This window comes from Mesitornis unicolor, unplaced genomic scaffold, assembly GCF_000695765.1.
Source record: "Mesitornis unicolor isolate BGI_N332 unplaced genomic scaffold, ASM69576v1 scaffold18920, whole genome shotgun sequence".
Classification (NCBI taxonomy): domain Eukaryota; kingdom Metazoa; phylum Chordata; class Aves; order Mesitornithiformes; family Mesitornithidae; genus Mesitornis; species Mesitornis unicolor.
The window spans coordinates 20,620-38,526 of NW_010160533.1; the positions used below are offsets into that span (position 1 = coordinate 20,620).

Sequence of the window (17,907 nt, forward strand, 5' to 3'; positions counted from 1 at the left end):
AAGCCGGGGGGAAGGAGATGTGAAAGAAATCCCGTGGTAGCCATGATTTTGCTCCTCCGCTCCTTGTCCCCCGCCTCGGGGCTCCGCATTCTTGGGTGAGATGCAAAGTTGGGCTCACAGAAAGGCAGCCAAAAATCCTCCTTACATGGGGCCCTGCCATCTTTCTCCATCACCTCCTTGCAGCCACCTGAGAGGCCACCGTTCCCCTTGGGGCTCCAGAGATCCTCCAGCAGCTTTTCCACCCGATCTCAGCCATTTGGGAGCTCAGCTCTGGGGACTGCGAGTGCTGGGGAGGGCTCAGGAATTTTGCAGCTCTCTGGGCTCTCAGGGGACCTTCATAGGGGGCACAGATGCCCCGTCCTGCTTTGCTGTGATAGAGTTATTTTCCATACAGTAACTGGTCAGTATTTTTCGTTTCAGTTCTCACCAGCAGATGTTTCTATTTTTCAAGTTTTATTTTTCAGTCTTTGGCCTGCACCTGTGGTTACATTTTATTTTGGTTTGGTTTTTTTTTTTGTTTGGTTGGTTTTGTTTTGGTTGCTGGTTTGGTTTGGTTTTTTCTTTTTTCTTCACAAGAAGGCAGTGGGAGGAAGCAAAAACCCAGGATTCTCTGGGACAGGTGACCCAGCACAGCTGATCTGGGTGTGATCCAAGCTGGCTGATAAAGTTGTAATCTGTCCCATAAACTTCACACTCACTATAAATTGTGGAGAAGGGGACGACCCCTTCCTTTCTTCAATCCCTCCTTCGATCCCTTCTCTTCTCTTCCCTTCTCCTCTGTGATGGCTCCCATCTCCGTTCCTGAGGTTCACCCCTCTCTCATCACATTTTTGTTGTCATACGGCCAGTGGCTGCTGTTTGTGAGCTGAGCACAAGTTTGGTTGCTTTATTATCATTGTTCCTATTCTCATTGCAATCCACTAGTATTATTATTATTATTTCAGTTTCGTTTATTTTAATCATTAAATAGTCTTTATTTCAACTGATGAGTTCTTTTACTCTCCCCGTTCTCTTCCCCACCCCACTGGGGAGGGGCAGGGAGCAAGAGAGCAGCTTCATGGTGTTTAGCTGCTTGCTGGGTTAAACCCTAACACCCGCCCTATGGAAGAATGCCCTGCCTCTGCAGCCATTTGAGACAGATTTCCAATGCCAGGCCATGCTCAGGCTGCTTGCACAAGAGACCTGGTTTCTGCTCTCCCTGCTGCCAGAAATATCCCCACTGCCTGCAGCGAGGAGCGAGCCAGGAGAGCTGAGTCTGCTTCACCACCCACGTGGTCCCTTGTGTCAGGACCGTGGCAGGGGTCCCACGGATTTCCTGTGGACACCTTTCCACCCAGGGAGTGATGGACAGGACACCCCAGTGCTCTACATTCATGGGCTTTCTCCTTTTCTGCTGCCCTCAGGATGGAGACGCTCAGGACCTCCCAGCCTAGGAACAGGAGAGAGGAGGCTGAGCAGGGCACAATACAGCAGCCATGGCCACACGTGGCCGGCGCAGCAAGGTGCTCCCCTCTGAGCTGAACAAGGTGTGCCCCGAGAGAGGAGACGACCCGACCACGCACCCCAGGAAGATGAGCGACTTCGAGGTGGTCCCCAACCTTCAGCAGAGCAGCAGCAGTGTCTCCAGGAGCAGGCGGAAGGCGCATTTCCCCACTGGCAGCAAGGAAAAGGCAAGTTCAGGAGGTGATGGATGAGAGGGCGGTTGGCTGCACATGAGGGAGCAGCATTAATGAGTTATCCAGTAACTCTTTAACAGGAGTATTGATAACAAATCACTTTAGTTTTAGGGACAGACAGGGGAAAAAAACCAAATCAACATCTGGAGTACATGTCCAGCACCCGTATCTCCTCTCCTTGGAGTGCACCTGACTTTGTCCTTGCAGATAGCGATGGAGCTTGCTTCACATCAAAACAAGCACCCAGATCTGCTCCAAGCACCAGGGTGTCTGGCCTCAGCATAACCCTGACCCCTTGGTGCTTTTCCTGGTTCCTCAGGAAAACCTCATCTCATGGATTCCTGAAAACATCCGGAAGAAGGAGTGCACCTACTTTGTTGAGAGCTCCCAGACATCAGATTCTGGGTAAGTCAGACATTCTTCTTGTTCCTTCCCTGCCAGGAAAGCAGTCAGGCCCTTCTGCAGCACCAGAAGCTCCCACCTTTCTGTCAGGCGAAGTCACAAACTCCTTTTTGACTGGGTGTCACCTTGCTGTGTGTCACCGCGTGTCCCAGTGAGGAACCTTTCCGATGCTTTCACATGTGGTCACTTCCATCTGCACTTCATCCAGAGCAGCCTTAATATTTCTCTGCTAAACCTCTACAGAGAGAAATACAATTTTTTGCTAAATTTCCCCCCAAACAATGCCTTTGTTTCTGCACAAGTTATGAGCTGGGTGGGAGATGCCAGTGGCTGTGGTGTTTTTAATGGGGACACCAGCACCTCCTGCCCGGGTGGGCCAACTGGGCTTTGCTTTGCCTTTTGGTTAAGCTTGTTTTGGCAAAGCTGGTGGTGTGTGTTCCAGGAGGGTGGTGTGCGAGTGCGGCTACCACAGGGAACAGCACCTGGAAGATGCTGCCAAACCCCCCATCTTCCTGGGGAAGGAATGGGACCCCAACAGGCACATCCAGGAAATGCCAACAGATGCCTTTGGTGACATCCACTTCTCTGGCCTGGGACAGAAGACGGGGAAGGTGATTGGGTTTTCCTGTCTGTGGTGCACAGAGAGCCAATGTTCAGATCTTGACAGATGAAACTCGAGTATTGACCTCCCAAATGAGAGCAGGGTAGGGAAGCATGGAAATGCCCCAAAGGCAACGCTGACCCAAGCAGAGGAAGGGGGGCGGGACAGGATCCCTCCTTTCTCCCAGCCCTGTACCTGGTCCCTTTCTGAAACCATGAGACTGGTCTCCATGCTTCAAAGAGTGGCTGTTCCCTGTCCTCATCCTTAGATTCGCCCAAACAATGGGAACAGAGTCATGCACAAAGACCTAGGGCAGCAGCAATGGGACTCTGCTGGGAAATGGCATAGAAAGCTTCTGGTTCTTTGCTGGGACAGGAGAAATTGTGGTGGAGGTGCCCTCTGACCCTGTTGTTTTTACCCAAAACACATGTATGCTCCCTTTTTTTGCAGTATGTGCGTGTCTCCTCGGATACCCCTCCACGGGTCATCTACCACCTCATGACACAACACTGGGGCCTCGATGCACCCAACCTGCTCATCTCGGTCACCGGAGGAGCCAAAAACTTCATCATGAAGCCAAGGCTAAAGAACATCTTCCGACAAGGACTGGTCAAAGTGGCCCAGACCACTGGTAAGAGATGCAGAGACCCTCCCTGCCATTGCAGTGGGAGAGGGGCCACGTGGTCTGGTCATGCCAGGTTCAGTGAGCTGGTCTGCTGTGGAGATGCCAAGCTGGTCCAGGTGGGCTGTAGGTCCCTGTCTGGACCACCACCACCAGGATGGACTGTTCTTGCTCAATTGCTGTCAACCAGCTCACTGGGCTGAGAGATCTGTGCTGGAGAAAGCATCTCCTGTGCTGCCAGGGCTTGATGTAGTGGGACAGACACAGGGAAGACATCTTCTGGGGGATGGGAGCATCTCCAAGGGCCAGGTGTCCCTGCAGCCATATAGGGGGATGGTAGGAGGTATCTGTGAGCAGAGCCTCTCCCTTCCTAAGCCCCTCTCTGACCCCCAGGGGCCTGGATCATCACAGGAGGGTCCCACGCTGGTGTGATGAAACAGGTGGGGGAGGCAGTGCGAGACTTCATCCTGAGCTGCAGCCACAAGGAGGGCGAGATTGTCACCATTGGCATAGCCACCTGGGGGACTGTGTACAACCGGGAGAGCCTCGTCTGCCCCATGGTGAGCCAGGCAGGGTTGAAGATGCTTTTGGAGATGCTTTTGGTTTGCCTATGCTGGGACTGCTGGAGAAGTCCTGCCAAGGCCAGGCTGGATGGGGCTTTGAGCAGCCTGGGCTGGTGGGAGGTGTCCCTGCCTTTGGCAGGGGTTGGCCTGAGGGAGCTTTAAGGTCCCTTCCAACCCAAACCACTCTGTGATTGTCTGGTGACCATGGTGGGAATGGGTGCTTCAAGACGTGCCTGTGGCTGGCAGCCCTGGTAAAACTCAACCACACCAGAAGGAGTGGTGGTCTTCGACTGATGTTTGCTGAGAAGCGCCTATACCCTACCCAGTGTCTTGCATAGGTGCTGTGCTTCTCCTGGGAGGGCCCTTGTGGGTGTGAGAGCAGGTGGAGCAGAGGCCAAGGAGCACGGGGCAAGGCTGATGTGAGAGCTGCAGGGATGGCTGTTTGGCCAGACTGTCCCTGTGTGCTGTTCCTGTCCCACACGATGGCTGCTTTGGGCTTCTGATGGTCCTCTGCAAGCCCTGCCAGGCTTCTCCCAGAGTCTCTCCTTCTGCACCTTACAGGGTGGTTTCCCAGCTGAGTACATGCTGGATGAGGAGAACCAAGGCAGCCTGTCGTGCCTGGACAGCAACCACTCCCACTTCATCCTGGTGGACGATGGGACCCATGGCAGATATGGGGTGGAAATCCCCCTGAGGACCAGGCTGGAGAAGTTCATTTCAGAGCAGACCAAGGTGAAAGGAGGTAACTACAACACTTAGCCAGGCCTGGGGCAGTGAAGGGCACAAGGTGAGATGGGCTGTCCATTGGAATGGGTTGCCCATACTGGCCTCTGGAGGCTGTGGCTTCCCTGGAGGATCCAGGTTTGAGAGGTTTGCCATGATAAATGTGGAACCTGGTTCCTTGGTGACACAAATCAAGGACCCTTTCTCTGCTGGCTGCTTGACTTATGGGGTGACCAAAGGGGTCCCCAAACCTGTGATGCTGAGCTGATCAGGGAAAGTAGTTTCACCCAAAGGGCCAGGCCTCCAAGGGGGCTTCTGGGTGGTATCTTCTCTCTGTGCAAATGATCTTCCATTCTAACACATGCAGACACATGCTCCAGCAGCATGACCGCCAGAAGATCATCTCCCTTCTCTCCTGGAGCCTGGCACGTCAGGGACAGTGGTCCCACCTTGTCTTTCAACCCCCACCACTCCGAGGGGACTGCGTTCAGCTGCATGGTGGGGGGCTGCCCCACTGGGAGGTGACCCTGGACTCTGCTTCCCCACAGGCGTTGCCATCAAGATCCCCATTGTGTGTGTGGTGCTGGAAGGAGGCCCCGGGACACTCGATGTAAGGGACTGCTCCTGCCTGCTCCCAGCAGAGCTGAGGGGATGGGATGGTGGGAGGGGGCAGCTGCTTGCCTGGGGTGATGCTCTCTTGGTGTTGGTGTGAGCATGGTGCCACGCTGGCTCAGAGAGGGTCTGCTGGCCTCTGCGTGGGATTGGGACCAGCCTTCCCTGCTCTGTTGCAGACCATCTACAACGCCATCACCAATGGGATCCCTTGTGTGATTGTGGAAGGGTCTGGGCGTGTGGCCGATGTCATCGCACAGGTGGCCAGCCTGCCTGTGGCCAAGATAACCATCGCCTTGATCCAGAAGAAGCTGAGCATGTTCTTCCATGACAGCTATGAGCTCTTCACTGAGGGCAAGCTGGTGGAGTGGACCAAGAAGGTGAGCCCCTTGCTGGCAGGCAGTTCCTCTTGCTGAGCTTGTAGAGACCAAAGGGGTCTCCAGGGTTTTTTTTCCCATGAGCAGCAAGGCTCACACCATGAAGTTTGAGGCTCAGCTTCTGTTGACATCCATCTCCTCTCAGCCACGCTCAGTGTTGTCCTGGTGGGAGCCCCAAGGGCGTGAGCCCTGCTCCTCCACTGCCAGTTCCTTTTGGGCAGGGAGGTACCATTTGGGACCAATCCCTGTGTAGGGGGCCTGCAGTCAATCCCAAAGGAGCAAGGAGTTGCCCCACACAGGGCAGGGGGCTGCAGGAAGCTGCAGGAAGGTGGTATCGCTGCTGATTGCTTGCCTGTGGCTCTCCTTGTAGATCCAAGACATAGTGCGGAGCCGGCAGCTCCTGACCATTTTCAGAGAGGGCAAATATGGCCATCAGGATGTGGATGTGGCCATCCTCCAGGCCCTGTTCAAAGGTGAGGGGTGAGGAGCTGCTTGGGAGGATGGGGCAAGATGAATGGAATGGGGGTCACAAGTCACCTCCTGCGGCTGCTTGACTTATGGATTCACCAAAGGGGCCCCCAAACCTCGTGATGCTGAGCTGATTGGGGAGATATATTTCTCCCAAAAAGTCAGGCCTTCAAGGGGGCTTCTGGGTGGTATCCTCTAGCTGTGCAAATGATCCTCTCTTCTAACACATGCACTTTGCACGCAGCATCCCGAAACCAGGACCACTTTGGTCATGAGAACTGGGACCACCAGCTGAAGTTAGCTGTGGCCTGGAACCGGGTGGACATTGCTCGGAGTGAGATCTTCACGGATGACCATGAGTGGAAGGTAAGGGAGTGCCTGTGCTGCTTGTCTGGTCTGGCTTACAGCTTGTCAGGTCCCTCTTGCAGACTGTGGATACTGAGGGCACTGTTCACCTCAACTGTGCCTAGGGAGGGGTTTTGAGGGCACTTCTCTTGGACCTTAAACTCCTACCACATTGGCAGGGGTCTTGCCAGTCAGTCTTGCCTTTCAAAAGTGCACTCAAGCACCCAAAGCAGAGGTGAGCGCACCCTGCAATTCATTGCTTCTAAAGTTCTTATTTGGCTTCTAATTGTTTGCAAAGGTGGTTGGTCAGTATTTTGTACAAAACTGGTGTCTTTTAAACACAAACCACCAACCTAGAACCAGGATTCCTAAAGAGGAAATATTTGGTAGTGTGCAGATGCCCAAGATCTGCACCTTTGTTGGGAAGGGAGGATAAGGAAGGCTCTCTGATCAGCTGATGCAGGCCAGGGCTGTCACAAGACGCTGCAGCCCTGGATTAATGTGACTGATATGAAAAGCTGAGGCTGAAGCCAAGCTGTGGTAGAAGGTCAGCAGGTACCTTCCTTTTAGGACAGACATGTACCCCCTCACCCACCAGCTTTGTTTTCACTCCTGAGCACACCTAAAGGTTGTCTTGGAAAGGAAAACCCCATAAAGGCTGAACTGGGCCACGACTGGGAGCAGTCAGTCTGCCCATGCCTGAGATCCAGCTGGCAGCACCGTGGTCCTTCAGCTGAAGAGTTGGGCAGAGGGGACAAGCCTGTGAGATCTTGTTCATTTGTATAGTGCATCCCCATGACCTGGGTAAGGAGGGTCTACCCTCCACTCTACCCCATCCCTGCACCCAGCAGCCAAGGGAGCCATGGGCCTCACTGTCAGGGAACAGGACACACTAACCCAGAAGTGTGTCTCTGGGAGATGGCCCACAACTCCCAGTACCTCCCAGCTGCTCTCTCAAACCCAGAAACTCCTTCTGTGCTGAGGGATAAAATCTTGCCCTCATGTGAGTGAGGAGCATGGTGCAGCCCTGCTCTGGGGACATGGAGGCCCTCACCTCTGCCTCTGGCTTGTCAGCCCACAGATCTCCACCCTGTGATGGCAGCTGCCCTGATCTCCAACAAGCCAGAGTTTGTGAAGCTGTTCCTGGAGCAGGGAGTGTGTCTCAAGGAGTTTGTCACCTGGGACACCTTGGTTTACCTCTACGACAACATGGCACCATCCTGCCTGTTCCACAGCAAGCTGCAGAAGGTCCTGCTGGAGGAAAGGGAGAACATGGCAAGCTCCAAAATGCCAAGAGTCCAACTGCACCACGTCTCCCAGGTGCTGAGGGAGCTGCTGGGCTGCTCCACACAGCCTCTCTACCCCAAGCCCAAGCACACGGAGCGGCCACGGCTCTCCATCCCCGTCCCGCACATCAAGCTGAACGTACGCGCCTCCAGGTTTTGTGGTGGGGGGATTGAGTTAGGGAGAGGGGTGCCAGCTGAAGAAGCCATCCTGGAGGTTGTGCCTGGGTCTCTGGTCTTCTTAAAAGGATCCCTTTTAAGGTCCCTCAAAGCCCTCCCCAAGTCATCTGCCCCACGTTCAAGGTGTGACTCCCACCCTCCTATGCTGCATGACTCCAGTGGGCAAGACCCAATGAGGTGGGCACACTGGGCAGGATGGGCACATCCCCACGCGATCCTGCCCCTGGAAGACGTGGCGTTTCCAGGGTGAGTCTAGTCTTGGCCACCCCGCTACCTGCAGCAAAGGCCCTTCCGTGGGTGTTGGAGGCAAGGCCTAGGACTGGGAGGTGGCTCTGTACTGAGGGGCTGCCTGCTTTCTGCAGCCCCTTGGCAGGGAAACAGGTTTGACCATTGCACACCTTGCAGGTTCAGGGGTCGAGTCTCCGGTCCCTCTACAAGCGCTCCAGTGGCCGAGTCACCTTCACCATGGACCCCGTCCGTGACCTACTTATCTGGGCTGTGGTCCAGAACCGCAAGGAGCTGGCAGAAATCATCTGGGCCCAGGTATCGCAGCCAGAGCTGATGGTTCCAGATGAGAGGCTCAGATGGAGCCAAATCGCACAGTCCCAAGAGGAAAGATGATTGTGTCTGCTGGCTTGTGAGACAGTGGGCAGCTGGCCCATGGCAGTGCCCCAGCCTGACCCCCAGGCAGATGGGACCCAGCTAGTGAGCCTGCAGACACTTGATGTCCGTCCTCAGACACACACCACAATGCCAGATCCCTCCCATCCCAGCCAAAGAAAACCTGTCCACTCTAAGCAGAGCAGCCTGCTTTTGGTGGAATACCCTTCTTCCCTCCCATGGGAACCATGGAGGGCCTGGCAGGGCTGCTGGGGACCTGCAGGACAGGGTGCAGAGCCCCATGCTCTCTCTGGCCTCTTCTGCTCCAGAGCCAGGACTGCATGGCAGCCGCACTGGCCTGCAGCAAAATCCTGAAGGAGCTGGCCAAGGAGGAGGAGGACACCGACACCACTGATGACATGCTGGCCCTGGCTGAGCAGTACGAGCACAAGGCCATCGGTGAGCAGGAGGGGACCAGCAACCCAAAACTGCTCACATGCCCCGCAGGGCTATCAAGCTTTGCGCAGGAGGTGTCTGGGGGTCATCAGTAGGGTGGGTGGTACCAAATGGGAGAGTTCCCCTTGTCATGATTGGGGCCATGGCACTGCAAGGACAGTGCCCAGGTGGTTGTGGGAGCACAGAGGGTGCCACTGCACAGTGTGATGTCCAGGCTCTGAGCATCCAGCTGGTCCCAGAGCTCAGCCTTGTCTCCCTGGTCCCTGCCTGGCCAGGCATCTTCACAGACTGCTACCGCAAGGATGAAGAGAGAGCCCAGAAGCTCCTCACCCGTGTTTCTGAGGCCTGGGGGAAGACAACCTGTCTGCAGTTGGCGTTGGAGGCCAAGAATATGAATTTTGTGTCCCATGGGGGTGTCCAGGTGGGTGCTTGGAGGAGAAATGCCCAAGTGTCCCCTGTCCTAGACCCAGAGTTCCCTGTTGGCGGTGATGGGGCTTCTGTAAACACTGCTTCCCTTCTTCCGTTCTCACAGGCCTTTCTAACCAAGGTCTGGTGGGGGAAGATGTGCGTGGACAACGGACTATGGCGGGTGATCATGTGCATGCTATTCTTCCCACTTCTCTACAGCAACCTCATCACCTTCAGGTATTTCTTGCAGCTGGGGTATGCATGCACCAAGTCCAATTGGGAGAAGATGCCATGGCGTCTCCCAGGGCAGCTGAGCCCTACATCCACCCCTGATCCCCGCAGGGAGAAGAGACTGCAGCCCATGGGCTGCCTGGCACGCCTCCAAGCCTTCTTCACGGCTCCTGTCATCATTTTCCTCATGAACATCCTTTCATATTTCACCTTCCTCCTACTCTTTGCCTACATCCTGATGGTTGACTTCCAGTCATCGCCATCCTGGCGGGAGTACCTCATCTACTTCTGGCTCTTCTCCCTGGTGTGCGAGGAGACCCGCCAGGTACGGGGCAGGCAGAGCAAAGGCTCCGACAAGGTGACAGAAGAGAGAGACACCCCTCTGGGGGATCCTGGAAGGTCCTGTGTAGCTGGAGAATCTCCTTGGCTGCATCTGGCCTGGCCTCTGGGAGCTTGCAGAAGGACGTGCTGTTTTGAACTGAAAATATCAGGAGATGGAGGAACCACCTCCTTCCTTGGGCATTTATTCCTAGCAGCATTTTCAGGCTTTGCTGGACATTGGGGTTTTTTCAGCTTTTTCTTCAACATCTCAGTACCTTTTCTCACCACCCTAAAGAGCCCCATGTCTCAGGTATCTCTCCCCATGCCCCTGTAGAAAACCCCCTTAGGCTCAGGTTAACTTTGGGTAAGCAAGAGGATACAGTGATGGCCAGCAGGTCTGTGTGGTCCCTCCCATCTACAAGGCTTTCACTGCAATACCAACCCCTCTTCTCTTCCCAGCAGCTCCTGTATGATCCAGATGGGCTTGGGGTTGTGAAAATGGCTTCCCTGTACTTCAAGGACTTCTGGAATAAGTTGGATATCTGTGCCATCCTGGTCTTCATCGCAGGGCTGACATGCAGGTGAGGTGCAGAGCCGCTTGCCTGGCAGTGCACAGGTTCAAGCCACAGCTGTAGGCTACAAAACTACAACTGTGCAGGTTTTTTAATTGCAATTTCTTCTTCCAAAGGCCACTGAAGATTTTTGTGGTCACATGATTAATTCTCACCAATTTGCCTCTGCTTTCAGTTGCTTTTAGGAGAGACATTTTTCAGGCCGTGACTTTCACGCAGCACTCTGGAGAAGCAGAAATATTGCAGAATGTAATGGTGCAAGGTCAGACAAAAACCCTGCACTGGTGGCACTGAGATGTTTCCTTTCCTCTCTCCTGTGCCCAGGCTGATCCCGTCAACTTTATATCCCGGGCGCATCATACTGTCACTGGCTTTTATCATTTTCTGCCTGCGTCTGATGCACATCTTCACCGTCAGTAAAACGCTAGGGCCCAAGATCATCATTGTGAAGCGCATGGTGAGAGCTCCCCTCCATCCTGCCCCGGTGATCTGCTGGAGCAGCCGGATGCCTGCACAGGATGGATGTGCCACCCATGTTATCCTACCCTGGAGTGGAATTTGCTCCAGGACACAATTTTGCTTCCTCTCTGTCTTTGCAGATGAAGGATGTCTTCTTCTTCCTCTTCCTGCTAGCGGTGTGGGTGGTGTCCTTTGGGGTTGCCAAGCAGGCCATCCTGATCCACAATGAGGAACGTGTGGAGTGGCTTTTCCGTGGTGTGGTCTACCACTCCTACCTGACCATATTCGGGCAGATTCCCTCCTACATCGACGGTAAGGGACACCACCTTGTGACAGGGCATGGTATGAGCAGGGTGGCTGTGACATGGCCAAGGTACCGAGCTCATCCTCGGTCCTGCCGTGATGGCCCGTGAAAGTCCTGCACAGGGCTTGTCTCCAAGCACAACGGCTGCAGTGGAGTCATGCCGTGCTCTCTCGCAGGGGTCAACTTCAACATTGACCAGTGCAGCCCCAACGGGACCGACCCCTACAAGCCCAAGTGCCCAGAGACAAATGAGGACAACAAGAAACCCATTTTTCCGGAGTGGCTGACAGTCATCTTACTGTGCCTGTATCTCCTCTTCACCAACATCCTCCTCCTCAACCTCCTCATTGCAATGTTCAAGTGAGTTTTACCTGGCCCCACAATCCTGACAGTGAATCGAGCTGGCTTTGCTTGCAGGCTTGTCCATAGCCAGGGCACCACATGCTGAGAAAGAGCAATGAGGTCCTGGGGCACATGCTGACCAGAGTACAGCAGTGCTTTGGGGGGGTTATAGACAACGTGGAAGTAGCGGGTGCAGGGCAGGGCTGATCGAGGAGCTGGGGCACCATAGAGACACGATGTGCTCCCTCATCCCCACGGCATGGCTGACGCCTGGGCTCTGCCCCAGCTACACCTTCCAGCAGGTCCAGGAGCACACGGACCAGATCTGGAAGTTCCAGCGTCACGACTTGATCGAGGAGTATCACGGCCGCCCACCCGCACCTCCGCCCTTCATCCTCCTCAACCACCTGCAGCTTCTGGTCCGGCGAGGCTTGCTCCGCAGGCCGGCCACACATCACAAGCAGCTCAGTGAGAACCAGCATCTCCCCTCCTGCCCTTTGTCCCCTCCCCGGGGCACAGTACACCAGGGTTTAGGATGCCCAGGGATCTGACAGCACTGCCATCCCCTTCCTCTGCCAGAAGAGAAGCTGGAGAAAAACGAAGAAGCTGCCCTCCTCTCTTGGGAGATGTACCTGAAGGAGAACTATCTGCAGCACCAGCAGTGCCAGGAGAAGCAGAACACAGAGCAGAAGATCCGAGACATTGCACGGAGGTACCGGCACTCCTCAGATGGGGAAATCCTTCTGCGTCCTGGGCAGAGAGGAGCTGGGATTGGTGCAGGGGTGGCTGCTGAGGGGGTTCCTCTCTGCACTGTCCCTCCAGGGTTGATGTACTGGCAGAGTTGCTGGACTTGGACCGGGTGAAGAGGACAGGGCTGGTGGAGCAGAGACTGGGCTCTCTGGAAGACCAGGTGACGCAAAAGCTGAGCATCTGCCAGAGAAAGTTGGGGTTTTCCAGGGGCTGAGTCAACCAGAGCACAAGAGGAAGCTCCTCTGAGCCAATCTCCCCCAGACAGTTTGAGTTTCCCTACCCAAACAATAGCAGCCAAGAGGAAAAGGTTTACGGGAAATGTTCTGTGTGACTCCATAGTGAACAGGATGAAGGTGGGATGAGCCCCTGTCTCCACTGGTCACCCAAGCAATTAGTTCTGACCCAGCTCTTCTCCTTGGCCCAAGAGGACCCTCCAGCCCTCCTGGTGATGGGGACTCTCTGCCCCCTCCCCGTAGGCTGTTCCACACCCTGCACCAGCAGTGGGGTGGCCGGGGTGATGGACTGGGCACTGACATCCACTCTTTGAAACACTTGCAGCACGAATGCCATTTCCCATTTCATTTTTGAAAAAATATTTTCCTGGAGGTGGTTTTCTATGGTGCTGAGCATCAGGAGACAGCATGAGGGGGCGGTGGGGTCTGGGCGGGCTGACCCTCTCCTGTCCCATGCAGGTGCACCAGAGTGCCCAGGCCCTGAGGTGGATAACGCAGGCGCTGCAGGGCAATGGATTTGGATCAGGCGAGGATGTGCCACCCATGGGTAAACGGAGACCCTCACCCCTCCCCACCCCCTGAACTGAAAGCACCCAAGGCCCCACTGCAGCATTCCTGGGGGAGTTCCTGGGGGTCTACTGGAAGGAATGCAGGGGCCAGGCCCCCAGGGGACGTGAGCATTCCCATGGTGACACCCAGCCAGGCCCCTCAGCAGAGCCGTGGGCTGGAGCACTGGACTCAGCACCCTGCTTTGCTGGGGCCTTGCTGTCTATGTCTGCCTTGCAGGTTTCAGCAAAGCATCAGAGACCAAGGAGGTTGACCTGGAGGGGAAACCCAAGGAGAGCAAACCCCCGTGCCATGTGCTTGCCCGAAACCTCCTCTACCCAGGGTCTCACACCCTCCGCTTCCCTGTGCCAGATGAGAAGGTGCCCTGGGAGGTAGGAGCTGTGATCCTGGGCAATGGGGCTGGGACCGGGGGGCTGTGGGGCAGATCATGATGGTGGGAAGAGGAGCAGACCCCTTGCAAAACCCATGTCATGCTTGGGAGGTCCTGTTCTCCCCGGCCCTGGGATAACTGGCTTCCTGGAGCGGCTGCTCAGAGGCCCTCCCAGGGACAAGGAGAGGGGAACAGGCACAGCTCCTGCTGGAATCCACAGTGCTAGGGGTGCTTGAAGGTGCTCGGTTAGGAGGCAGAGGGGATGAACCCCTGCCTTGGCATTTCCTGACCCAGGGCTGGCTCAGGGTCAGGGACAGGACCTGGCACTGGCTTCCACGGGAGTGCGGGTGAGAGGCACCAACCCCCCCGCCAAGACCCTGAGCTCAGCCCCTCTGTGTCTTGGGGTAGGACGCCAGGAGCTGGGCAGAGGAAGGGTCTGGGGCAGAATGTGTCCCCAGGGACACCAGAGCAGGGACACAAGGGGTGGCTGATGGCCACATGCTCTGCAGGTGGACTTCCCCCTCTACGACCCTCCCACCTACTCAGCAGACCACCAGGACATGGCCATGCAGGACCCGTTCAGCCCGTGAGTGTCCACCTGTGGCTCCCTGCTCCTCTGTCCCTTCCCCTGGGCAACACAGCCAGCCTCCCCTGCCTGCCTCCTGCCCCTCAGCTCCCTGGAGTCCCTCCTGAAGATCAACTACAACACCATGGATGGGCTGATCGACCGGCAGAGCTTCCACGGGCTCTACGCTGTGCAGGACGGGCTGCCGCTGTGAGTGCATCCACCGTGGGGGCGGATGGGCCAGGGAGTTGCTGGGGTGCCCAGCTATAGGCAAAGCACTGGGGAGATGGACAATCTGGGGCGCCTGGGTGCATCCATCGCCTTCTCGCTTCCCTATTTGTTCTTGGATATGGAATGGATAATGATCTTCAGGGCTGTGCCCCCAAAAAAACCCCAACCCAGTGCCCCAGCAGAGGACGGCGTATCAGGCTTTGATCAGTGTGTTGGGGCATGCAGAGGGACCCTAGTGCCACCCCAGCTTGCTCACTGTTTCCCTGTCAGGAACCCCATGGGCAGGACGGGCCTGCGAGGCCGTGGGAGGCTGCACTGCTTCGGGCCCAACCATGCCCTGCACCCCGTGGTGACCCGGTGAGCGCATGGGGACACAACGGTGTCCTCGCTTCAGGATGGGGCTGGGGAGGTGGGATGGGAAAAGGGGGCATGAAGCCATCTCAGACAGACTGGGACTTGGCAAAACCGACTGCTGTGGGGACAGGGGGAGCTGAGTCTGGCTGAAGCTTAACAGGGGCCTCTTTCACAGCTGGAGGAGGAATTTAGATGGGTCCATTATAAGGAAGAGCCTGAAGAAGATGCTGGAAGTCCTTGTAGCCCAGTATCCACTGTCAGATGTCTGGGCTTTGCCTGGGGTAAGAACTAGTGGAAGCTAGCTGGTGCAGAAGGGCTGGGGAGATGGGGCTGGCCCAGTCCCAGGAGTGCCCTGCGGAAGAGGAACACACTCAGACGGGTGTCACGGCCTTGTCCGAGGAGGTGCCTCTGCTCTCCTACAGGGCATCCGAGAGCAAGGCTGTGCAGTGTCTGTGCAGACAACACCAAACTGGGTGGGAGTGTTGATCTGCTCAAGGGTAGGAAGACTCTGCAGAGGGACCTGTACAGGCTGGATCGATGGGCTGAGGCCAATTGTATGAGGTTCAACAAGGCCAAGTGCTGGCTCCTGCACTTGGGTCACAACAACCCCATGCAGCACTACAGGCCTGGGGAGGAGTGGCTGGAGAGCACCTGGAGGAGAGGGACCCAGGGTGTGGGTTGAGAGTGGCTGAACATGAGCCAGCAGTGTGCCCAGGTGGCCAAGAAGGCCAACAGCATCCTGGCCTGCATCAGAAATGGTGTGGCCAGCAGGAGCAGGGCAGGGATCCTTCCCCTGTGCTGGGCACTGATGAGGCCACACCTCGAATCCTGTGTTCAGTTTTGGGCCCCTCACTCCAAGAAGGACATTGAGGGGCTGGAGTGCATCCAGAGAAGGGCAATGGAGCTGGGGAGGGGTCTGGAGCACAGGAATGATGGGGAGCAGCTGAGGGAGCTGGGGTTGTTTAGTTTGGAGTAAAGGAGACTGAGGGGCGACCTTATCACCCTCTACAGCTCCATGAAAGGAGGGGGTGGCAAGATGGGGGGTCAGTCTCCCAAATCACAAGCAATAGAACAAGAGGAAATGGCCTCAAGTTGTGCCAGGGGAGGATTAGATTGGATATTAGGAAAAATTTCTTTACTGAAAGAGTGGTCAAACACTGGAAGGGGCTGGCCAGGGAGGCGGGGGGGTGCCCATCCCCTGGAGGGGTCCAGCCCAGGGAGGCGGTGGAGTCCCCATCCCTGGAAGTGTTCAAGAAGTGCATGGATATGGCACTTCAGGACATGGTTTAGTGGGCATGGTGGGGTTGAGCTGATGGTTGGACTTGATGATCTTAGAGCATCCTTTGACAGAGAGGTCCAGACATTGAATTGGTCAAACTCAGACACATTTGGCCATGGCTGAGGACTTCTGACAGGAGAGGGAGGGAGGAAGGCACCGCTGCCACTTGTCATTCCCACCAGAATTTGTCACATCTTCTGCAGTGGTGGCAACCACCTGATGGCCAAACCAGTGGCAGTGAGGGAGGCTGGGCTGGTGGCCGGCCCCACGGGTGACATCTGCTTTGGCACAGGGGTCGCTGGAGCCGGGCGAGACGCTGCCACTGAAGCTCAAGTGGATCCTGCGCCGGGAGTTCTGGCCCCAGTTCCAGAACTTGCTGAAACAAGGCACTGAGGTGGGGGCATGCAGGTGTCCTGGTGGTATGGGGGCACACAGGCCTCACAGTGGTAGGAGCACAAGGGGGCATCACCCCAGAACAGGGATGTCATGGTGGCACTGGGGCATGTGGGTGTCCCCAGGGTGCGTTACCCCTTGGCTGCTGCTCCCAGAAGGGAGGCCCGGCTGGGGGCCGTAATGGCCCCACAGGGAGCTGAGGGGCAGCCCAGGGACCCTGGAGTGGGCTGCACACAGTGGGGGCTGTGCCACTGCCATCACCCTCCACGGCTCCAGCTCGCAGTGGGACAGGTCACTGGTGATGTCCCACCACCTCCGGGGCCTTGCAGTGCCCTCAGAGAGGTGGTGAGGGCTCTGTGACCATGACACACCTTCACCACACACAGGTGCACAAGGGGTACCTTGATGACCCCCGCAACACAGATAACGCCTGGGTCGAGACAGTTGCTGTCAGTGTGCACTTCGACAACCAGAATGATGTGGAGATGAAGCGGCTGAATTCGGTATGGGCCCCTCATCCCTACAGCTCCCTGATCTGGGTCTCAGCAGGCGTGGGGCAGGGAAGCCAGATCTCCAGATCCAGATCTCACCCTCTTCAGGAGGGTGCTCCTTCAGCTGCATGCAGTGGAGGAAGAATGTGGGATGAACATGGGGTGACACTGCACTTGGGCCCTCAAAAGGAAAGGACAGGAGGCTGGGGGCTGGAGGTGCTGATGACTCTGTCCAGCCTCATCTATGTGATGTCTCTGGTCCTCTCCCAGTTCCTCCAGGGCTGCGACCCGGAGCTGTGCATCCGCTGGCAGGCGCTGGACAAGAGGATTCCCCTGCACACCAACCACAAGGAGCTCCTGCACAAGGTCTCAACCCTCTTGGGTGCCTACTACTGAGCCCTCAAGCACAGGCCAAGGCTCCTGCTGCTCCAGACCAGATTCTGGATGGGACCTGCAGCCTCACCACAGCTCCCCTGTGAGGCCACGGGCAGCTACTGAAGACTATGGACTTTGGTTTCCTCTGTGAATGTACTTTGCAGGTCTCCAGGAGGAAGCCTGTCCTCTCCCCAGCAGCTGGGGGCAGGTGCTGCCTGGGCAGTGCCTATGCAGCACCTCCATCACCTGAGCTACCATGCTCAGCCCCAGCTTGTCTCTCGGTGCTTCCACATCAGCCCCAGCACCAGCCCCAGGACTGGTCCTGCAGGGTGTTCCTTCTCTCAGCTAACCCCACTCTTGGCTTTGCCATGGGTGCTGAGGATGTGTCAGCCCCAGCTTCCCCTCCACCGTGGATCTCTATCCCTCAGCTCCACAGCTCCTGCTCTGAGCCCTGGCAGCACCACTGCCACAGCTCCCAGAGGATTGCTCTCGAGAAGGCTTGGGTGTCTTCTGCACCTAAAGCTCCTGACTGCCCCGCAGGTCGCTCCTGTGATGGTTGTCCCCATATCTCTGGTTGCCCCAGACCCAACAACATGGTCCTGAGCTGCAATTCAGCACTTCTGAAGGTGTGAGCAGCTCTTGGCTTATATACCTATGCTCCCACAGCTCTGCACAAGTCCACCCGCCGTGGCCCATGCTGTTACGTGTGATCCTGCGTGTGTATGCTGAACAACATCTTGCAGCTGAACTCTTT

The 17,907-nt window shown here is 56.3% G+C and overlaps 1 protein-coding gene across 1 annotated transcript; it reads left to right on the forward strand.

The window, feature by feature from the left end:
* Window positions 1-1,475: 1,475 nt before the first annotated feature.
* TRPM2 (transient receptor potential cation channel, subfamily M, member 2) lies at window positions 1,476-17,174 on the forward strand. Its single transcript, XM_010190269.1, has 31 exons — window positions 1,476-1,670; window positions 1,996-2,081; window positions 2,521-2,689; window positions 3,130-3,310; window positions 3,695-3,861; window positions 4,426-4,606; window positions 5,136-5,197; window positions 5,379-5,579; window positions 5,947-6,049; window positions 6,289-6,410; window positions 7,464-7,814; window positions 8,258-8,395; window positions 8,782-8,911; window positions 9,184-9,329; window positions 9,441-9,872; window positions 10,331-10,449; window positions 10,765-10,897; window positions 11,040-11,211; window positions 11,380-11,563; window positions 11,832-12,013; window positions 12,125-12,257; window positions 12,368-12,455; window positions 12,988-13,075; window positions 13,315-13,466; window positions 13,975-14,051; window positions 14,139-14,240; window positions 14,532-14,618; window positions 14,791-14,896; window positions 16,187-16,288; window positions 16,674-16,790; window positions 17,049-17,174. The coding sequence occupies exons 1-31, from the start codon at window positions 1,476-1,478 to the stop codon at window positions 17,172-17,174; spliced, it is 4,632 nt and encodes a 1,543-aa protein (XP_010188571.1).
* The last annotated feature ends 733 nt before the right edge of the window (window positions 17,175-17,907 follow it).

Bases quoted from the DNA above. Each gene is read 5' to 3' on its own strand.
- TRPM2 (XM_010190269.1), top strand. From the start codon at position 1,476: ATGGCCACACGTGGCCGGCGCAGCAAGGTGCTCCCCTCTGAGCTGAAC. The intron at 3,862-4,425 runs GTGAGCCAGGCA...TGCACCTTACAG, and splicing joins AGAGCCTCGTCTGCCCCATG to GGTGGTTTCCCAGCTGAGTA. The intron at 8,396-8,781 runs GTATCGCAGCCA...CTTCTGCTCCAG, and splicing joins CAGAAATCATCTGGGCCCAG to AGCCAGGACTGCATGGCAGC.